This window comes from Lithobates pipiens, unplaced genomic scaffold (assembly GCF_037356315.1).
Source record: "Lithobates pipiens isolate NorthernLeopardFrog02 unplaced genomic scaffold, aLitPip1_a1.2 Scaffold_22, whole genome shotgun sequence".
NCBI classification, from domain to species: domain Eukaryota; kingdom Metazoa; phylum Chordata; class Amphibia; order Anura; family Ranidae; genus Lithobates; species Lithobates pipiens.
The window spans coordinates 166,338,511-166,359,043 of record NW_027507784.1 but is presented as its reverse complement, the minus strand read 5'-3'; the positions used below and the strand labels follow the sequence as shown (position 1 = coordinate 166,359,043).

Sequence of the window (20,533 nt, the reverse complement as noted above, 5' to 3'; positions counted from 1 at the left end):
TGCACAATTAATCATCAAGAATCGTTATTGTGATCTTAACTAAAGTGTTTCACAATTCTTTCTATGCAAAGAATTCTCTCTGCTCTTCTGAAGCCACAGCCCTCAAAAGAGACAAAAGAACTGGGCAGTCTGCCAAGAATCAAAACATTCTTTATCAGTTGAACTTAAGTATAAACATTTGTAACAATTTGTCAAAGGAATAGAATTTGTGTGTAAGTGAAAAAAGTTTAACCACTTAAACCCTAAACCTTTTTCTGACATTTGTTGGTTTCAAGTTAAAATAATTTTTTTTAGCTAGGAAATTACTTAGAACCCCTAAACTATATATATATATATATATATATATATACACATACACATATTTATGGTGGTTGTTGCAATATTTGATGTCAATGTATTTGCACAGCGATTTTAATACAATTACTTTCATTTCATTTCAATTACTTTCATTTAATTAAAAAACAGTAAAGTTAGCCCATTTTTTATTTTTTTTTGTATAATGTGAAAGATTTTACGTCACGAGAATCGTGAGAGAATCGTGATCTTTTTATTCTAAGCAAAAAAATTGTGATTCTCATTTTGGCCAGAATCGTGCAGCTCTACAACAGAGGAACCGTTAATTCAAAGGAGAACCAATAGACTACCAGAAGGAGGAGTATAAAGCCCTAAGCTGAGAAGTCACAAGCCAACTCCTGTAAATCGAAAAAAGGGAAGGCATGAATATGGAAGTTCAAGGCGGGTGAGAGTCCTTTGATCTCTTCGGCTGTTGCTTCTGCCACATCGGAGCTATTGGACTCTGTGGCGAAGGTTGCTTTGCCGATCCAGAATTCTTGTGGCCTGCGGAAGATGCAGGGTCTTGGGAGATGAGGCCAAGATGATTTAGTAGACGCACGCCCTCCTGGAATGTGGACAATCCATGAGTCTTGTCTTTATAAACCAAGGACAGGCGAAAAGGGAATGACCACCGATATTTGATGGACTTTTGGGTTAAAACTTCGAGAAGAGGTTTCAAGAATCTCCTCCTTTGGATTGTGTAAAGGGATAGATCTGCAAAGACTTGGATAGGGTGACCTTTGATAGAAAGCTGCGATGCATTTCTAGAGGTGCGCTTAACTTCTTCCTTCACTCCGTAGTAGTGGAGTTTGAACACTATGTCCCTGGGCAGGCCACCTGAGTGAGGGGGATGCAGGGGTTTGTGAGCCCTGTCCAGTTCTAAGTGGTACTTCGAGATATCAGGAATAATATCTTTTATAAAGAACTGCCTGCTGAACATCCGTGACAGATTCAGAAATTCTAACGCCTAGAGCGATTTTCCAAGTCGTTGATTTTAGAGAGGGCAGTGTCTAGTTGGTCCTGCAGATCTTGAAGGCAGGAAATGTTCTCCAGTGTCCTCTCAAGGAGGGACACAGTGGAAGCAGGTGATAGCAACTGGGGAAGCAGATTACTTACAGTATCCAGCCCTGACTGAGAAGATAGCTGTGGTCCTCCATCTGCTCCTGCCTCCATGTCCTCCTCCCTGTCCTCCTCCCTGTCCTCCTCCCTGTCCTCCTCCTCACACTGTGCTCCTGATGCCATCTTGCCAGCTACTGGGGCTGAGTAAAGGAATCCGGGTTGGAGGGACAAGTTTCTCCTAGCTGACCCTGAGCATATGGGCATTATGCCCAGCTAGTTTCCTAGATACTGGGCTCCAGTGAAGAGGGGAAATGTCCAGCTGACTGTGGCTGTGGAGCTGGGAAGGCCAGAATCATGGCGAGGCCTAGTAGGCCGGAATGGTGACAAGGCTAAGTAGGCCGGTGTCAGGCCGGGTAAGCTCCGTCAATCTCGAGCGATCCTGGCTTCTAGGATGCAGTCTCTGGCTTTGCTAACCCCGAGGAGAGGACCAGGAGTCTGGCCTCCTGCATCCGCGGGATTGTGTAGGCCGTACTGGAGGCAAGATCATGAAGCCGGGATGTCTGAACCTAGACGGGGCTCTTCTGTCCCCTCTCGGATGCTCCCCCGTGTCCGGGTACCCTCTCTGGCTGGTTCGCCGCTAGTTTAGCCAGGGGGGTAAATTGTAGGGCCGGCTGGTAGCTGAGGTGGTGATGGGTAGGCCGGAGCGTGATGGAGCTCCGAGTTCAGGCTGCCATCTCGGACACTCCTCCTGCTGCACATTTTTTTTATAGACATATATGAGTTTTTAGCAACACTCATTCTACACGGCTTGGTAGGATTTTTGCACATATATGTGTATCGTCAGTAGCTCCTGAGGAGTCTAGTCGGAACCCTAGTGTTGTATCCCCTAAAAGACCAGAGGCTTCCGGGCAATCTGAGCCACTGAGCCTGTCTAGTATGGTGCCTACTGTCAACGTTGCTGCTTCAGCCTTTATCACCAGGGATGAGCTGTCCTCAGATCTATCCGGATTAGAGGACATAATTGTTGGCATGATTGTCTCCATCTCGCAGGGTGGCAAGAAGCGTGACTGATCGACCTCCCCTGATCCTCTTAAATTGGAGCAGGAATGTGTTGATGGGAAAGAGCTAAATGCCAAGGATTCTGGGCCTGGCAGATGAGTCTACTTCTAAACAATCTGGGCCAGAAGATGTTCAGCTGGTATCAGCCTTAGTCGCAGAGGCTTTTGATCTAAACTCTTACCGAGATGGTTCATTCTGCCCTTAAAGTGGATGTAAACCCAAAATAATTTTTTTTATTTTTTATGTCATAAGGTAGAGTATAAGATTTCCTATCATTTGCGCTCAGTCTTGCCACAAAGAGTTAATCCAGCTTTGAGCAATCCTCTTTTTTTTTTTTATTGAGATAAATCTTGACAAACAGAGAAAAACTTTGTCAAATCCTCCCCCTTGCTGTGAGTGACAGGTGATTTACATATCTCGTGCACTAGCCTAAGAGAAATGCATTATTTTATAATTCCCTCCAACTCCTTTCTTCTGCTGCTCTGCAAGGATTGGCTGTTCCACACCTCAGCATGATTTGACATGCTGAAGTCATGTGGGGACTTTCTGGGTTTTGACTGGATGTTAGTGATTATAGCAGAAGTTCAGTGTAAGGAATACACAGAAGAAAATGCATGTTGATAAGGGGAGTGTAGAGGTGGGTGGGGAGTCTACGACTTCAAACATTGAGCCCTGGAAAACAGACACACCCACAAAACCTGCAGTTTTTTGGATCTCATAGCAGACAGAGGGAAGACATTTGACAGATAGGTATACATGCAGGAGGCATGTATATCCTTCTAGATAACCAATATTGCAGTAGCTTAGAAAGGATGAAAGTGGTTTTACATCCACTTTAAGTTACCTCCCACAGAGGTTTCTGAGATCCCCTGGTGCTCTTTGGGGTCCTTAAGGCCTTCTCAAGCTGCACAGGCTTTCCCTTGCGCCGACTGTTGGAACAGGTGGCGTATGCTGAGTGGGAACATCCTGACAGAATTTTCATTCTCTCCATGAGGTTTTCCCTTCTATATCCCATGGAGGAAAAGTTTGTTCAGAAGTGGAGCATGCCAGCCGTAGATGTGGCAGTCTGTTCCTTAAACAAGAACTTAACTTGTCAGGTGGATAACGCACAGGGCTTGAAGGACCCTGTTGACAAGAAACTGGAGTCACTATTAAAGGCTTCCTTTTCTTTGGCCAGTTCAGCTATTCAGCCAGCTGTCACAGCAATTGGAGTTTGCCAGTCCTTAAAGGATCAGATCAGACGGCCTGATAGGCCTAACCAAGAGGACAATCCAGCTGAAAGCAGAGTAGATATACCTGTGTTTTGCTGTAGATGCCTTTAAAGGACTCGCTACAGCAAGTCTCTCGTATGACTCTTCTGTCTGTGCACATGCAGACTTCTATGGTTTAAGAACTGGTCAGCTGATCTTCCTTGTAAGAAGTTATTGGCAGGGTTCCCCTTCCATGGGGAATGTTTGGTGATGACTTGGACAAATATATCCAAAAGATTTCCGGAGGTATCAGATAAGGGGCACCAGGCAGCCCTCCATTCAGCTCTGTACGAGTTTTCTGGGAAGGATGGTGTCCTCCGAGGCAGTTCCCTACACCCAGTTCCATTCCAAGCCTATACAACAGGACATCTTGTCGACTTGTAACAGGAGAGGGCAAGCCCTTGATAGCTTAAGCCTAAACTGGTGCTTGCAGTATCAGAACCTGCGAAGGGGAAGATCCTTCCTCCCGTTGTCTTGGAGGGTACTGACCACAGACGCCAGTCTCTCCGGCTGCGAGGAGCGACCCTAGAGGGGCGTTACAGCTCAGGGGAAGATGGTCAAGGGCAGAGGAAAGCCTGCCCGTTAAAATCCTGGAGTTGCTGGCAGTACATCTGGCTCTATGTTCCTAGACAGTGGAGCTTCAGGACTGCCCTATAAGGGTTCAGTCTGACAATGCTACTACGATGGCTTAACCCACCAGGGCAGTACCAGAAGTCGTTCAGCTCAGGAAGAGGTGAACCACATATTTCCCTGGGCAGAGGGACATGTGCCGGTTCTATCAGTGGTCCATATCCCAGGGGTACAGAACTGAAGGGCAGATTATCTCAGCCGCCAGCAGATTCCAGGAAATTTGTCAGTGCTGGGGATGGCTAGATGTCTATCTGTTGGCATCCAGTTTCAACAAGCTACATCAGTTTGTGTCCCGAACAAGGCAGTCGGAGCAGATGCTCTGTTAGTTCCATGGACCCAGTACTCCCTGGTTTATGCTTTCCCCCCTGATCCCTCTCCTTTCACATTTGTTGTGCAGGATTCTGAGAGAGGGGGTTCCAGTCGTTCTGGTGGCACTAGTCTGGCCTAGAAGGCCCTGGTTCCCAGAGATTGTGAGATTGGCAGTAGACGGACCATGGACGCTTCCACACCACCCCTATCTACTGTCTCAAGGTACTATATTCCACACCAATTTATCGTCTCTAAATTTGACAGCATGACTATTGAAGCCAGGGTGCTGAAGGTTCTTGGCATCTCAGGACCGGTGGTGTCTACCCTAGTGAATACTAGGAAAGTGGGTCACTAGGAATATCTCTCATAAAGTCTGGAAGACTTATATTGCTTGGTGTGAAGCCAGAGAATGGCATCCTCAGAAATACATGATTGGGAGAACTCTTTTCTACAGTCAGCTGTGGAAATCAGATTGGCTTTGAGTACAATCAGAGATCAGTATCGGTATTCTTCCAAAGGCTTTTAGCCTCCCATTCGCTGGTCTGAACCTTTATGCAGGGGGCAATTCGTTTGCTTCCCCCCATAAGGTCACCTATGTTTCCTTTGGACTTAAATTTCACATAAGCTAGCCTTCCTGATGGCCATCACCTCATCTAGAAGGGTGTCGTAATTGGCGGCCCTTTCATGTAGGGAACCATACTTCATTCTTCACCACAACAAGGTGGTATTGCGTCCTATTCCATCCTTCTTGCTAAAGGTGGTGTCGGCCTTTCATTTAAATCAGGACATTGTTTTGCCTTCTTTTTTCTTTTTGCCTCACTTGGCGGAAGAGAGACGACTGCATTCCTTCGATCGTCGTCTAGGCATTCAGTTTATTTGTTTAGATCTGTGGAGATCCCACTCCTTTTTTGTTTTACCAGAAGGACCCAAGAAGGGGCAGGCAGCTTCCAAAGCTTCCATTGCTAATTTGGTCAGCCAGTTGGCCATTCAGGCCTATGGTCTGATACGTAAGGCTCCTCCCTTAAGGGTGAGAGCTCAATCTACCAGGGGTGTAGGAAACTCCTGGGCGTTTCATCAGGTATCTGTGGTTTAGATTTGTAAGGCTGCTACCTGGTCTTCAGTGCATACATTCACAAGATTTTATCAGGTAGATGTTAGATGTTTCGGCCGTAGTGTACTACAGGCTGCCGTTTAACCACTTCAGCCCCGGAACATTTGGCTGCTCAATGACCACACTTTTGCGATACTGCACTGCGTCGCTTTACCTGACAATTGCGCGGTTGTGCTATTCTGTGCCCAAACAAAATTGACGCCCTTTTTCCCCCACAAATAGAGCTTTCTTTTGGTGGTATTTGATCATGTCTGCAGTTTTTATTTTTTGCACTATAAACAAAAAAAGAGCAACAATTTTGAAAAAAAACACTATTTTGTACTTTTTGCTATAATAAATATCCCTAATTTTAAAAAAAAAAATCTTATTTTTTCCCTAGTTTAGGCCGATATGTATTCTTCTACATATTTTTGGTAATAAAAATCACAATAAGCGTATATTTATTGACTTGCACAAAAGTTATAGCGTCTATCAGGACTGCGACATTATGGCAGACAGATCGGACACTTTTGACAAATTTTTGGGACCGTTGACAATTATACATCGATCAGTGCTAAAAAAATGCATTGATTACTGTGTAAATGTCACTGGCAGGGAAGGGGTTAACACTAGTGTGTGCTCTAACTGTAGGGGAGTGGGACTGACTAGAGGAGATGATAGATCACTGTTCCTAGCTAGTAGGAACTCACGATCTGCCTCCTCACAGAACAGGGAGGTGTGTGTTTACACACTTGCGCCCCTGTTCTGGCTCTCGTGCCTGCAATTGCGTGTGGCCAGCGGTTATTGCGACCACCGTCCATGCACATCGGCACCCCTGAAGTGCAGCGGGCACGTGTACACGCCTGCTATCACGCTTAATGGAGCTGACTGCTTGTGGTATTCATGCCGAACCTGCCGCAGTATAATGATGGCGGCTGCTTGGCAAGTGGTTAAAGTCTGATGGCTATTTTTGTTTGGCAGGATGTCTCCCTCCCCTCAAGGCTATTGCTCTAGGATGTCCCAGTAAGTTATTAATAATAGCCTAACTCTGTGTCCTGTGATGTATGCTAAAGAAAATTGTTTTTTTTCGTCATACCTTTGGAATCCTTTTCCTAAATACATCACGGGACACAGAGGTTCCTCCCATCTTTTGAGCATTCAGTGCTTGCTACAAAACTGAAGTACTTCCTGAATGGGAGGGATTATATAGGGGTGTCTAAGACTTTGATACCAGTGTCCATTCACCTAAAGATGGCGTATAACCCAGTGAGTAATGAATACCGGTAATAGCCTAACTGTGTCCCGTGATGTATTTAAAAAAAAAAAAAAAAAGATTTTGTGAAAAAATATTGAAAAAAACTATTTTAGCCTATAGTGCTACTTTAAAGTCAAACTGTAATGTTTTAGGATCACCTTATTTATTTTTTATTTAAGTTTTCACGATAATAAAGAAAGAAAATGTACCCAAAACCACTATTCATTCCATTTAAAGGTAATGATGTTCTCCCAAGCCTGATGATTTTTTTTTAGGATTGGTGGAAGATCTGATGTCTGTAGATCTTGACCTCTTGGGACAAGTTAGAAATTTTTCCCTGCTTGTTGTTTTTGGAGACTGGAGAAGTCTTGGAATTGTCTGTGTGACCGTAGCATTTCTGGGCCTGGAAACAGTGAGCGTTTTATTTTTATAAGACTGGGGAGTGCAAAATATAGCATGAACAAGCTGAAATTAGATGCTGATTGGCTACCATGCACAGCTGCACCAGATTTGCATTTTCCAGTTTTAGTAAATCAACCCCATTGTGAGATGACCAGATCATGCTTGTAACTGTTACAGTCTGGTCAGCCTTTATTTCTTTTTACTATTTTATAATATTAAAAAAAAAAAGTTTGCTGTACCTTTATTATTATAATACCTGTATGTAGGTGAATGACTCTCCTAACTATACAGTATATCAATCTAAATGGTCGAGATTGTAAACATAATGTTATTGTTTGAAAAATAGTGTGGTTTTAAAGACCTGATTTTTTTTTTTACCTTCATGCATTCTTTGCATGAAGGGAAAAAAACTTCTGTGTGCAGCTCCCTCCAAAGCCCCACTTATACTTACCTAATCCCCATCGTGATGTGCATGACAGCAGCTCCTGCTGCTGTCAATCAAACTCTATGACAAGGGATCAGGGACTAGGCCATGTCCCACTGTGTATGTTTATGGTGGACACAGGAAGTGGTGCTTGGGACCGTGCTCGCACGAGTGCTCCCATAGGTAGCAGCTTCCTATGGGGGGCACTGGATGAAGAGGAGGAGCCAGGAGCACCTCCTGGGGACCTCAGAAGAAAAAGATTGGGCTGCAAAACAATTATACAGAGAAGGTAAATATGACATGTTTGACATTTTTTTTGTAAAAAAATTGAACTCTGGGAAACATGAGAATTCTTAACGGCTCATTTAGGTTTAGGAGGCATAGAAAAAGATTTACCTACCTCGATCCTCTGCTCCTCTGTGTTGCTAGATTGGTCCCAGTAGCATCTTCACCCCCGCCTGCTCTAGCAGTCTATGGTCATAACTTCATCTAGGCTAATGTAGGGTCCTGCTTTGGATATGATGACACCAGGGCACAGTACAACACCAGAGCATGAAGGGGAGTGACATTTGCTGGGGGAGTGATGGATCAGGTAAGTGAAAATAGTTTTACTCTCCCTTATAATAAACAAGCAGTTAAACCTTGATGTGGTCAACCCCCCCCCCCCCCCCCCCTCCACTGCAAGTGAGAGTTTTCAAGTTTCCCAAAGTTGGGCTTAAAGACCCAAAATCTGCAGTACTTTGTCAAGCAGGTCTGAGATTGTAATACTACTTACAGTTTACTAACCATTTTGAATTGTTATGTCTGCAGTTGAAGAGTAAAACTAAAGAAAAAGAAGTCACAGACCAAGCCCCTATTGAAGAATTTGTAAGACATGCTTTGGTGTTTTGTGAAAGCCTCTATGACCCATATCGGAATTGGCGGCATGTTGTGTCAGGGTATGTTACCTGAAGAATGTACAAAGCATTCCAGGCTTACTGGTCTGCTAATTAGACACTTGAAATATGCCATTTAAAGATGTGTCCTTTTCAGTTGGTTAAGTAATGTGACTACTTGTGTAAAAGTTTATGGAATATATGATTACTACTTATCTGCCTTACAAATAAACACATTTTCCACTTAGGCCATGTTTAGATACGCCTATGCCTAAAAGGGACAATAATAATGTTTTATAACTTGCTGAAACACCTGCTTTTTTTTTTATTGTTTTTTGCTTATGTGGTAGTTTAGTCATTTGTGGCACTCATTCCATTTTACTAGGTTTATTGGAGTCCTGCTTTAATCGATTCTTTAAAATTCAGTTGTTTACAAGTCTGGATAAATAAAGTCCTGGCATCACAATATGTATAGTTTTAAACCAAAAACCACATCTTTTATTATTAAAAGTCCTTGAGCTTTATGCAGATGATATTACTGTTATCTGTCAGATACATGAAATTGAATTGATTGCATCGCCCTCAGGTGGCAATCAAACACCTAGGTATAAATGTGCCACATCCTATGTAATCTATAAATGCTGAATAAAGGAATAATGGACTTTGTAGGCACGTATAAAAATATATAACAATTTTTAATAATTAGAAATATGGAACACAGTGGTTTATCCTAGAGGTTACACTTGACTAATACTTCATATGTGGCAATATTGAAGAAATGCCCACAATGAGATGTATGCATTCCTCTTGGTAGTTCCGACAGTCCTCATAGATTAAAAATAATTGCTCGCTCTACATGTTTTTTGCGACCTAAAACATTGCTTATTCAGGAGCTTCAATAATTCTAGTTGGAGAAACCTACTCAAATTAAAATACAGTACATTTTATTGACATGAAGATACAGGTGTGTGTGTATGTACATGAACTCGCCAATAATGAGGTTGTGGTGCTCAAACAAATGGTCTCAACACTCATCTATGCCGGGAATGCCGTGAACACCAAACAACCCCCTCCAAATGGATATGACAACCAGGGACACCAGGGCCAAGTGGTAGCTACAATAAAGGCACAGGGGTCGGGATATGGGGATGTACACGTAAACTGGGTATAAAGCATATGGCAATAAATATTAGTGTAAGCTACTTCAATTAGGATTGGGATATACTATAGTATTAGGTCCCATACTCACATATCAGACAGTATACCTCCACTACTATGCATGTCGCCTTAAACCTGATGCTTTTCAATCTATGGAAAAAAAAACATATAAATGGAAAGTAAGGGAACTAGCAAGGCTCAAAATATCTTGATTGTCTGGTCCTGGATAGAGAAATTAGATCAGAATCATGTGTGCACAGTCACAAGGAGTATACAGGCACCCAGTACAGGCAGGTTTAAACATTCACTGTCTGGGGAGCAGAACACATACTAAGAAAATAAAATTATGCAAACCAAAAAGTGCTAGGTTAAATACCTGGGTATGGGTTCTAGGTTCCAGGTGTGAGGCTGCAAGTTTGCTGGTTCCAGTGGTTGAATGGATGTCAGCTTCCCTCAGCGCGCCCAGGGAACATCGTCCTGACTTCTCTATATGTACACTCCAACCGAATTATTGAAGCTCCTGAAGAAGCGACATTTTAGGTCATGAAACATGTAGAGTGAGCACTTCTTTTTAACCACCTCAATACAGGGCACTTACACCCCCTTCCTGCCCAAGCCAATTTTCAGCTTTCAGCACTGTCGCTGTTTAAATGACAATTGCGCAGTCATGCTACACTGTACCCAAACAGACATTTTATCATTTTGTTCCCACAAATAGAGCTTTCTTTTGGTGGTATTTGATCATCTCTGCGTTTATTATTTTTTGATAAACAAATAAAAAAAGGCCTACAATTTTGAAAACACTGATGGGTACTTATGGGTGGCACTGATGGGCACTGATATGCGGCACTGATAGATGGTATTGTTAGGCATCACTGATGGCACTAGCAGGCATTGGGGATGGGCACTGATTGGCAGCTACCTGGGCACCAATTGTCATTTCCCTGGTGGTCTAGGATGGCATCCTGGGTTGGCATCCAAGGGGGGGCTGCACTGATAAACTTTCAGCACAGACCCCTCCCTGTCAGTAGAGTAGCCTCTGCTAGCGTCTGTCAGACGTGAGTGAGGAAAAGCCGATCAACGGCTCTTCCTGTTTACACCGTGATCAGCCATGATTGGACACGGCTGATCACGTGGTAAATAGTCTCAGTCAGAGGCTCTTTATCAAGACTTATACACCACACCACTGATCACCGCGATGCACGGAGGGCACGCGAGAGCAGTCGTTCTGGGTGGCTGTCATATGACTGCCTCCCAGAACGAGAGCCGCACCGCCTAGCCTTCATTTGACGGCCAACGAGCGGGAAGCTGTTAATCTGAGGACTATGGGAACTACCAACCGGAATGCATACATCTTAGTGTGGGCATTTCTTCAATATTGCAACACAGGAAGTATTAGTCAAGTGTAACCTCTTGGATAAACCATTGTGTTCCATATTTCTCTACCACATATATTATGTGTCTCACAAAAGTGATTACACCCCTCACATTTTTGTAAATATGTTATTATATCTTTTCATGTGACAACGCTGAAGAAATTACACTTTGCTACAATGTAAAGTAGTGAGTGTACAGTTTGTATAACAGTGTAAATTTGCTGTCTCCTCAAAATAACTCAACACACAGCCATTAATGTCTAAACCGCTGACAACAAAAATGAATACAACCCTCAGTGAAAATTCAGCCCAATTAGCCATTTTCCCTCCCCAGTGTCATGTGACTCGTCAGTGTTCCAAGGTCTCAGGTGTGAATGGGGAGCGGGTGTGTTAAATTTGGTGTTATCACACTCAGTCTCTCATACTGCTCACTGGAAGTGCAACATGGCACCTCATGGCAAAGAACTCTCTGAGGATCTGAAAAAAAGAATTGTTGCTTTACATAAAGATAGCCTAGGCCAGTGATGGCGAACCTTGGCACCCCAGATGTTTTGGAACTACATTTCCCATGATGCTCATGCACTCTGCAGTGTAGTGGAGCATCATGGGAAATGTAGTTTCAAAACATCAGGAGTGCCAAGGTTCGCCATCACTGTATCAATCGCTATAAGAAGATTGCCAAGACCCTGAAACTGAGCTGCAGCACAGTAGCAAAGACCATACAGCGGTTTAACAGGACAGGTTCCACTGAGAACAGGCCTTGCCATGTTTGAAGTTGAGTGCACGTGCGCAGCATCAAATCTAGAGTTTGTCTTTGGGAAATAGACGTATGAGTGCTGCCAGCATTGGTGCAGAGGTTAAAGGGGTGGGGGGTCGGTCTGTCATTGCTCAGACCTTACGCCGCACACTGCACCAAATTGGTCTGCATGGCTGTCATCCCAGAAGAAAGCCTCTTCTAAAGATGCATAAGAAAGGCCGCAAACAGTTTTCTGAAGACAAGCAGACTAAGGACATGGGTTACTGGAACCATGTCCTGTGGTCTGATGAGACCAAGATAATCTTATTTGGTTCAGATGATGTCAAGCCTGTGTGGCGGCAACCAAGTGAGCAGTACAAAGACAAGTGTGTCTTGCCTATAGTCAAGCATGGTGGTGGGAGTGTCATGGTCTGGGGCTACATGAGTCCTGACGGTCCTTGGGAGCTACAGTTCATTGAAGGAACCATGAATGCAACATGTACTGTGACATACTGAAACAGAACACGATCCCCTCCCTTTGGAGACTGGGCCGCAGGGCAGTATTCCAACATGCTAACGATCCCATACACACCTCAAAGACGACCACTGTCTTGCTGAAGAACCTGAGGGTAAAGGTGATGGACTGGCCAAGCATGTCTCCAGACCTAGACCCTATTAAGTATCTGTAGTGCATCCTCAAATGGAAGGTGGAGGAGCGCAAGGTCTCTAACATCCACCAGCTTTGTGATGTCATCATGGAGGAGTGGAAGAGCAGTGGCAACCTGTGAAGCTCTGGTGAACTCCATGCCCAAGCATCCATGCTGTTATACAAGCTGTACACTCACTGGTTTACATTGTAGCAAAGTGTCATTTCTTCAGTGCTGTCACATTAAAAGATATAATAAAATATTGACAAAAAATGTGAGGGGTGTACTCACTATTGTGAGATACTTTATATGTATGAATTTTATGCGAATTATTAAAAATTGTTATATATTTTATATATGCCTACAAAGTCCATTATTCCTTTATTTAGCATTTATATATATGTCAGATACAGGCAGAAATAACCATTTCCTATTGTTTATTGATTGGATTACAATATTGTGACTTGGTACCAAGTGAGAGGCATAGGCTGATCTGTGTTAGAAATTTGTGAACACAGCCAAGAACTGCACAAATAAAAGGATTTACATGATTGTTGTTTTGGAGCCAGCATCTCAGTCCAGGAGTTTGATGCTGATCCTTAATAGTGCCTGAATAAACATGACTGTCGTTCTTGAGAGAAAAATAGACTGAGGTATTGCAAGTGAGAGTACTGTGGTCTTTGAGAGGTAATAGATACCTGTAATTGTACTTTCATATTACTTAGAACACACACGCTAAATATGATATCTAATGTTATGTCTAATTTAGTCTTCATTATTTGTAGTTGTTGCTATGTGCTATCCAATGGGCACAGCCAAATGTTGTAGCCTCACCTTTTTGTTTGTCTAATTGTGTATAGATCCTCTAAGGCTGGCCATACAGTATACAATCCTATGGTACAATATTTCTTTAGATTTACCAAAAATATAATATGAGGTCAAATATAAACACTTTGTATGCAATCAGGCAGACACTTTCACTACATAGTTGAAGGTAAATCTAAAGGAAATTAAATAAAAAAATTGTATAATATATGGCCAGCCTAAAGATATTTTTTTTGTTTTGTAGAAGAATCATTAGCCCAGTAGAGAAGAGCAGACAGAAGTACAAAGCGGCCCCCCTTACAGTGGAATTTATACCCTTCTTTTACCGTGAGTACAGCCATTGTATGACTGCTAATAGCATGGCTCCATTGTTTTATTTATGTAAAAATGTAATTATGTAATAACTTAATTATATAATAACTTTCTCTATTGCAGAATGCTTTCAAGAAAGTGAACATCTTAAAGAAAGTTTAAAATGTTGCTTGTTACATCTTTTTGGAGCGGTTTTGTCTGGAGGCCAAGTAAGAATCATTTATACTGTTCTCTTTGTGTAGGGATGTTGGCAAAGCCCACTGCTATTTTCTTATTACGTGATACAAATATTTTTTTTGTGGTGGTCATCTCTGCTGTCCTCCTGTCTATATTGTTGATAGGTTAGATTATTATTACAAGTTAGAACCTTTTAAATCTAATCAGCCTATAATAATTTTGATGGACCATTCTTTAAAGTGGTTATAAAATCAGAAGTTTTTTTATCTTAATGCATTCTATGCATTGGGATAAAAAGCCTTCAGTGTGCCTCAGCCCCCCTAATACTTTTTTTTTATAATTTAAATTTTATTATATTTTAAAAAGGAAACAACATCTCATACAGTGCAAATACATATATTTTCACCTTTAATCTCTTTCAACTTAATCTTATTTGCGTTTCTTTTCTGTTTTCCTTATAAACCCTCCCCGCCTCCCCGTGGTCTGTTGGCCCTCCTTGAATCCATTCTCATTTATTCCGATAGTGCCTGAATGAAATGTTCCGTCTTTTTGAATGATCTCCACTTTTCCCAGATTACTCAATATCTTTTCATTTTATTTTCCTCCATTTTACTTAGATATTCCATATTATTAATATATTCTACTCTCTGTATCCACTCTCTGATGGAGGTTTTTTTGGCTTGTAACCAATTTTTAGGTATCAAGGCTTTTGCCAAATTAAGCAAAAACGGTACCAGAGTGTTTTTTATTTTTTTTTCCTAAATTGATTACTGTTTTTTTCTTCTGCCCCCAGAAACAAACACTCCCCCGGATCACATGATATTCTTTCACCAGTTATTATTTCTATATAAGCTATTATGTTGTGCCAATATTGGTTTATCTCTGGGCATTGCCACCATATGTGAAATGTTGTTCCGGGTAATCTGCATTCTCTCCAACATTGTTTGGATTAGCCCCCCTAATACTTGAGCTCCCCTTGATCCAACGTTGCTCGAGAACCTCGGCTGCCTGGGACTTTCCCTCCTGATTGGCTGAGTCAATGAGCTAATGAGGGGAGAGCATGGGGGCCGGGCTGAGCCACAGCTCCGTGTCTGAATAGACACACAGAGTAGCAGCTTGGCTTGGGTTCCCCCATAGCAAGATGCTTGCTGTGGGTGCACTCTGCAGGAGGGAGGGGACAAAAACACTGTCAGGGGACCTGACAACAGGAAGATCTGGGCTGCTCTGTGCAAAACCACTGCACAGAGCAGGTAAGTATAATATGTTTTTATTTTAAACCCCCCAAACAATAAAAACAAGACTTTAATATCACTTTAAGATCATTTGTAGTTTGCATGGCCAATTCTGCTCATGTTAAACATGTAGGCCTACCAATCTGAGCAGCTGTGCTGTTTTTGATATGGCACATTATGACGTCCCTGCTAACACAGACAAGCCCCGCCCCCCCGCTCCTTAATCACTGGCTTTGATTGACAGCAGTGGGAGCCAATGGCTCCAACTGCTTCAGCAAAGCCAGAGAGACCAGAATATGAAGGGAAAGAAGAGCTGCAGATGGGAGCGACACTGGATCGAATGAGGGGCAGGTAAGTGTAAGGGGGGTGAGGGGGTAAAACTTGTGCGTAAACATTTTTTATCCTAATGCATTAAAGTTTAAAGTGGATGTAAACCCGACAAAAAAAAAAAAAATTTGATTAAGGCTTGCACCTTGTACACTACAGTACAGAATTTCATGTCATCAGTGCCCAGTCTTGCCATGAAGAGTTAATCCAGCTCTGAGTAGTCCTATAATTTTTCAGTGAGATGAAATGGACAGAGAAATAGATGTCAGTTTCTTCCCCTTGCTGTGATTGACAGGTGATTTACATGTCTCATGCACGAGGGTGAGAGAGGCATTCTATGTACATTCTGTGTACTTCAGATCCCCAGCTCTCCCAGGATTGGCTGCATCACACCTCAGCATGATTGGGCATTCTGAAGTCATGTGGTGACTTTCCTGGGTTTTGACTGGATGTTAGTGATCATGGGGCATAATCCACAAGACCAGCAGAAGTTCAGTGTAAGAAATATCAATGCCTGGCCAAGAGGAGTGTAGAGGTTGGCAGGGAGTCTACTGACATCACGACTCCACCCACCGAGCTCTGGACAACAAACCCACCCACAGAATCTGCAGTTTTTCGGGTCTCATAACAGACAGAGGGGAGACATTTGACAGGACATGAAGGAGTCATGTATATCCTTATAGATAACCACTATGGCAGTAATTTAGAAAGGATGAGAGTGGGATTGCATCCACTTTAAGCTTTGAAACCACATTAACCAACCTAGAAGCCCCCCCCCCCCCTCTTTTATTTCACTCATTCTTGGAGGTTGATGTGGTACACTTGGTATGTCTTTAGCTCCATATTTTTATAATGTTAGAGCAATAATAAAGAATGTTATCTGTACTTTGTTTTAAAAGTATTTTTTAACTGGAGTAGTTGATGCTTGGAACAGACTACAATCAGGGGTAATGAGTCAGTCGACAAAAAGTGAATTTATACATAGGACAATAGATCTACGCTCAGACATAAAGTATATACTTATACTGCCCTCACTTTTCTATGTTTAGATACCTCTTTGCACTTTTTGAATTATTTGACAGGTTTTGCTTTTTCTGGTTGTAGATCCCCAAAAAATAAATAAAAGTGCATAAAAATAGCAAGCACATTCCACCTGTCACCATGTGTTTTTTTTTGTTTGTTGTAGAGCCACTTTAAATACTAGATAACTATTTATGTGTGTCATCAGGTTACCTCCAATAGTGATCTAACATTCACAAATCATTCACCAACATTGAATGTTTGGTGAAGGTCACATTCACTGCTTTATAAATATGCCTTTGTGTTCGCCGAATTCCTGTGCTTCATAAGAGTAAAAATGAAATAATCTTTGTACGAATCATGTGTACTGTTGACAAATCATTATGACGTGACAGTGCTAGAAATTGGAGTTAAAATTCAACTACTACCATTTACGAAATCAGTTCCTTTAGGTGTGTCCTTGAAAGTGTTTTCAATTTCCAGAAAAAATGTTCTCTACCTGTTTTGACCTTACATTGTTTGCCTAAAGGTGACATACATTGATTTTTTTAATAGCAATGCAACAATATAAAGCATAACCCTAACCCAAGACTTTTTCTAGATTGGGATGGTGGGGAAGGCTGATTAGAGGCTCTATAGGTTTCATTGTTGTCTGTGTCCCTATTGAGTATATTTCATTCCTATCAGAAGCAATTGGAAACAGGGACATAAGCAATGTTTTTATTGTTGTCTGTGCCTTTCTGTCTCAGTGATACATCTTCTTGTATGGGCATCACAGAGACGGAGTGAGGGAAAATTTCCCTCTGGTGTCAGAGTCACAAATAACCTGCTAATAATAATAAAATAAAATAATACATTCTTACTGTTCCCCACTTCCCTCCAAAATGTGTATTAGCTGGAGGGGTTGGTCAGTGGCTATGACTTTTGTTTATACTTAAAGGGATTGTAAAGTGTCAGAAACCATGAAATCAGACCGAGACAGAAGTACAGTTAAATCACACTTGTTTAATAATAAAAGTAAAAAGAACACACGAAAGGCCCATACACACGATCAGACTTTTTGACAACAAACATGCAAATTAGCTGTTTTGGAGCAACATCCGACCGTGTGTACGCTCCATCGGACAAACTTTTTTGGTTTTCATCGGACTTTTGTTGGCTGTGCGAACGGACAAACTTTCTGGCAACAAAAGTCAGATGGAGCAAAGTCTGATCGTGTGTACAGAAAACCATAGGACTTTTGTACAAAGTACAAACAGGTATGCTCAGAACCAATGCAAAAGATCAGACGACAATACAGAAGTTGACCAAAGGTGGTGGTAAAGAGCAGAAAAAACCACGTGGTTTGGTGAAAGTTGGCTGAAAAAGTCCTGCCGTGTGTATGCAATACAAGTTCAGGGCCGACGCCCTTTGTACAAAAATCCAAGGGAAAGTTTGTACAAAGTCCTATCGTGTGTATGAGGCTTTAGTCAAAACATAGCCAAAGTTCAGTAACCGGAATGGATAGTCAGCCAAGCCATAAGTCAGGGATCAACGTAGAGAAACAGCACGCAGGATCTGAAGCCAGAAGGGATGACAGCAAGGCAAGTCTTTAACTACTTGCTTACTGGGCACTTAAACCCCCCTCCTGTCCAGACCAATTTTCAGCTTTCAGCGCTGTCGTACTTTAACAATTGTGTGGTCATACAACACTGTACCCAAATGAAATTTTTATAATTTTTTTCCCCACAAATAGAGCTTTCTTTTAGTGGTATTTGATCACCTCTGCGGTTTTTATTTTTTGTTAAAATTTTTTTAAAAGACAGAATAAAAAAAAAAAATATATATTTTTTTTATAAAATTTTGCAAACAGGTAATTTTTATCCTTCATTGATGTACGCTGATGAGGCTGCACTGATGGGCACTGATGGGCTGCATTGGTGGGCACCAATAGGGTGGCATTGGTGGACACTGATAGGCGGCGCTGGTGGGCACTGATAGGCGACACAGAGGTGGCACTGAAGGGCATTGATAGGTGGCATTGGTGGGCACTGAGAAGTGGCACTGATAGGTGGCACTAATTGGTGGCACTGATAGCTGGCAGTGATGGGCACTGATAGGTCACAGTGATGGGCACTGATGGGTGGCAGTGATGGGCACTGGTAGGTTACACTGAAAGTCAGCACTGCTAGAGGTGGCACTGATGAGGCACTGATTGGCACCACTGGTGGGCATTGATAAGTGGCACTTATGGGCATTGATAGGTGGCACTCATGGGCATTGATAGGTGGCATAGAGGAGGAGGCAGATGTGCCTCCTTGCTCTTTGGGACCAATGTCCCTTGAACATAAGCCGGTGATCGGCTTTTTTTCTCCTCACGATGTCAGCTGACGACACAGAGCCGCTCCAGACTCTAGAAGGATCCTGACCATATTGTCAGGATCCACCCAGCTGCCTTCCAGGGTCTGGCTCTCATTGCACAGCTGAGAATCGAAGCCAGTTCAGAAGAACTCACACTATTTCAAAGCTGTGTTCAGTGTGAACGAGGGCTGACAGTCACTTCTCTTCACTTCAAGAAGACCAAAAATTGAGTAATCAATGGTCATGTGATTGCTTAGTTCTATGTCTTAGAGCGGGCAGGGGGCATCTGCAGCATTAAACGGATGGTGTAGCATAGAGGTGGGTATGTGTTTTGTTTTGTTTTTTATTAACCCCATACATCTCCTTTAAAGGTACTTTATGTGAGTTTTAGATTTTTAGATTTTTTTTTTTTTTTTTGCACCATATTTTAATAAATGCATTACATGTACATATTTAGTGGTTGTTAACCCACCAATGTAACTCTACATTTTCCTCTCAGTTTTTTACTGTAATGGCCCCGTGTGACTGTGCTTTATAAAAATAATGCTGTATACACCTTGAGTACAGAGCACTGATCTGCGCTCATTGACCTGCCACCTATCTCCTCTCTCAGCCCGACAGATGCTGCGGGCGGGGCCGGGTGGAGGAGGAGAGAGTTGGCCCCACCTGCTGCATCTATCAGGCCGAGGGAGGAGATAGGCGGCAGGTCAGTGAGCGCAGATCAGCGGTCTGTATACAAGGTATATACAGCATTATTTTTTATAAAAGACTGTCACAGGGGGCCATTACAGTAGAAAAAAGTAACTTGAGCAGCAGGATGGGAGGGGGCGGCGCAGACACGAAGCTGATAGGCAGAGAGGAGAGGGGGGAAGGAGAGGAGGAGGGAAAGGACACAGGAGACATAGAGAAGGCTGCAGCTGACGGCTCAGCAGCCCTGATATATTGTGGTCAGCGTACAGGGGGAGGGTAGAAACTGGCAGGATCAGCCTGGTATTACAGGTGATACAGGGGGCCAAATTACACAGCACAAGCACTGTGCTTCATAACATGCTTTATAGGAACAGGATCTTTATTTATTTCTTTGGGTTAACAAATGCTTGAACCACTAGCCGACCAGACACCGTCATTATACTGTAGCAGGTTGGCTCTCTCCTGCAAATTGCCATAGCTGTATGTCGGCCCTTTAAACAGTTATAGCAGGCTCATGCGCTGCACGGCGAGGGACCTGATGCACGTGGCATGCGGTCACGATGACCGCCAGCCAATCGCGAGCATGAGAGACAGAAAGGGGATTTGTGTGTGTAAACGCACAAATCCCTGTTCTGTCAGGCGAGGAGAGACAGATCATCTGCTCCTACTAAGTAGGAACAGCGATATGTCACATCCCCATACAGTTAGAACACACACTGAGGGAGCACTTTTAACCCCTTGATCGCCCACTAGTGTTAACCCATTCCCTACCAGTGACATTTATACAGTAATCAGTGCATTTTATAGCACTGATCGCTCTATAAATGTCAGTGGTCCCAAAAATGTGCCAAAAGTGTCCGATCTGTCCTCCGCAATGTCGCAGTACTGCTAAAAATCGCAGATCACCGCCATTGCTAGTAAAAAAATAATAATAATAATAAAAAGGGTATAAATCTTTCCCATAGTTTGTAGATGCTATAACTTTTGCACACGCCAATCAATATACG

General features: G+C 42.7%; 1 protein-coding gene across 1 annotated transcript in view; it reads left to right on the top strand.

Annotated features, from left to right (window-relative positions):
• The window catches only part of LOC143924325 (neurobeachin-like protein 1), a 204,938-nt gene that overhangs the window by 11,168 nt on the left and 173,237 nt on the right, over nt 1-20,533 (top strand). The window contains exons 3-5 of the mRNA XM_077448575.1: nt 8,622-8,749; nt 13,673-13,755; nt 13,864-13,949. Of these exons, the coding sequence (XP_077304701.1) occupies nt 8,622-8,749; nt 13,673-13,755; nt 13,864-13,949 (297 nt within the window). The remainder of the gene's footprint in view (nt 1-8,621; nt 8,750-13,672; nt 13,756-13,863; nt 13,950-20,533) is intronic.